The sequence below is a fragment of the Acanthisitta chloris genome, unplaced genomic scaffold, assembly GCF_000695815.1.
Source record: "Acanthisitta chloris isolate BGI_N310 unplaced genomic scaffold, ASM69581v1 scaffold22091, whole genome shotgun sequence".
In the NCBI taxonomy this organism is placed as follows: domain Eukaryota; kingdom Metazoa; phylum Chordata; class Aves; order Passeriformes; family Acanthisittidae; genus Acanthisitta; species Acanthisitta chloris.
Genome location: NW_008656787.1, coordinates 9,602 through 11,352, shown reverse-complemented (window position 1 = coordinate 11,352; position 1,751 = coordinate 9,602). Strand labels below are relative to the sequence as shown.

The following is a 1,751-nucleotide window of genomic DNA, read 5'->3' as shown; positions in this document are numbered from 1 at the left end:
GAGCTGGAACAGTTCGCCAAGGACCTCAAACACAAGCGCATCATGTTGGGCTTCACCCAGGCTGATGTGGGGCTGGCGCTGGGCATCCTCTACGGTGAGGGGCCGGGGAGGGTTGAGGGAGGGCCGTGGAGGGCACTCGTTCTCCCGCCCACAGCCAGGGGCAAGGGAGAGGACAGGGAGGTGAATGGAATCACCCGGGGGTCTGGAGATTTCTGGTGCTTAACGACCCGCAAAGGAAGCGACAAGTACCACCAGCCGCAGGGCTTACTCGAAGGGTTCCTTAACAGGGAACTGATTTAAAATAGCTACAGCTGCTTATTGAGGAGCGTTTCAGGGCTTTAAATCCCTGCTGAAGCAGCAGGAAGAATCCCCTTCCTGGTTCCCCAGGGACAGAGGAGGCTTGGGGTGGGCAGAACCTGGGTGGCGGCGGCAGCCCCACAGTGTGTAATGCCCCGCTCTCACAGGGAAGATGTTCAGCCAGACGACCATCTGCCGCTTCGAAGCACTCCAGCTCAGTTTCAAGAACATGTGCAAGCTGAAGCCACTGCTGCAGCGCTGGCTCAACGAGGCAGAGAACACGGACAACATGCAAGAGGTGCGGGGCTGGGGGTGCTGGGAGCTGGGGTACCCCACACCTGCAAACCCTCAAGGTGCAGCTTCTCCCTCTTTCCCACGTGCTTTTTGGAGAGAGAAGAGGGGAGCAGTAAGCCTCTTGTGCCACATCAGATTCTCACTGCCCTGGCTTCAATGTACCTTGGGAGAGAACCACTGGGTTTCACGTTTTGCCAGTTGGGAGGGGGAGTCCAATCCCCTCATTGACACCTTGTGATCATGGCAGCTCCCATCTTGGAGCAGCCAGGTCCTGCTGGAATCTCAGATACGCTGATATGTGGTATGCTGCTCCCTTGGGGAGGGGAATGCAGGAAGACATGTCCACCCTCCCCATACCAGCTGCTGGCAGTGTTGGAACATTGGAAATGTCCCCAGTCACAGTGGGGTGGTGCTCAGTGGAGAGTCACAGGGACACAGTCTGTCCCCAGAGCTCTACAGCCAGCCACACGTGTCTGGAACCTGGTGGAGACTTATCTACCTGGTGACTGAATATTTTCGCTCTTGTTCCCAGCTGTGCAATGCGGAGCAAGTCCTGGCCCAAGCCCGGAAGAGGAAACGCAGGACCAGCATTGAGACCAACGTGAAAGGAACACTGGAGAGCTTCTTCCGCAAGTGTGTGAAGCCCAGTCCCCAGGAGATCTCCCAGATTGCCGAGGACCTCAACTTGGACAAAGACGTAGGTTGGAAGGGTGTGGAGGGTGAGTGCCCAAATGGCAGCAGCTCCTGGGCAACCGCATCAGGCCGGTTTGATACTGGAAGCTGTGGGAAAGTGGTAGTGGCTGGAGTCTGTTGGAGTCAAGCTCAGAAAGGAGCAAGGGGAGCTGTGGAGATGCCACCAGCAGAAGGGTCTCCTTATCACCCACATGGTGCCCGGGGTCACCCCCTCACCTTTGCCCATCTCCCTCCCTGCAGGTGGTTCGGGTCTGGTTCTGCAACAGGCGTCAGAAAGGCAAACGGCTGCTGCTGCCCTACAGCAACGAGACAGAGGGGATGATGTACGACATGAGCCAGCCCCTGGTGCCCCCCCCTGCCCTGCCCATCCCAGTGACGTGCCAGGGCTACAGCCTGGCGCCCTCCCCTCCTGTCTACATGCCGACCTTCCACAAACCTGAGATGTTCCCACAAGCGCTGCAACCTGG

At 58.2% G+C, this 1,751-nt stretch overlaps 1 protein-coding gene across 1 annotated transcript; it reads left to right on the top strand.

The window, feature by feature from the left end:
* Positions 1–3: 3 nt before the first annotated feature.
* On the top strand, positions 4–1,746 carry POU5F1 (POU class 5 homeobox 1; the record flags this gene model as incomplete). Its single annotated transcript, XM_009084472.1, has 4 exons — positions 4–94; positions 465–595; positions 1,124–1,288; positions 1,525–1,746. Coding segments are annotated over 4 exons (609 nt in total), but the record flags the coding sequence as incomplete, so codon positions are not given.
* Between the last annotated feature and the right edge of the window lie 5 nt (positions 1,747–1,751).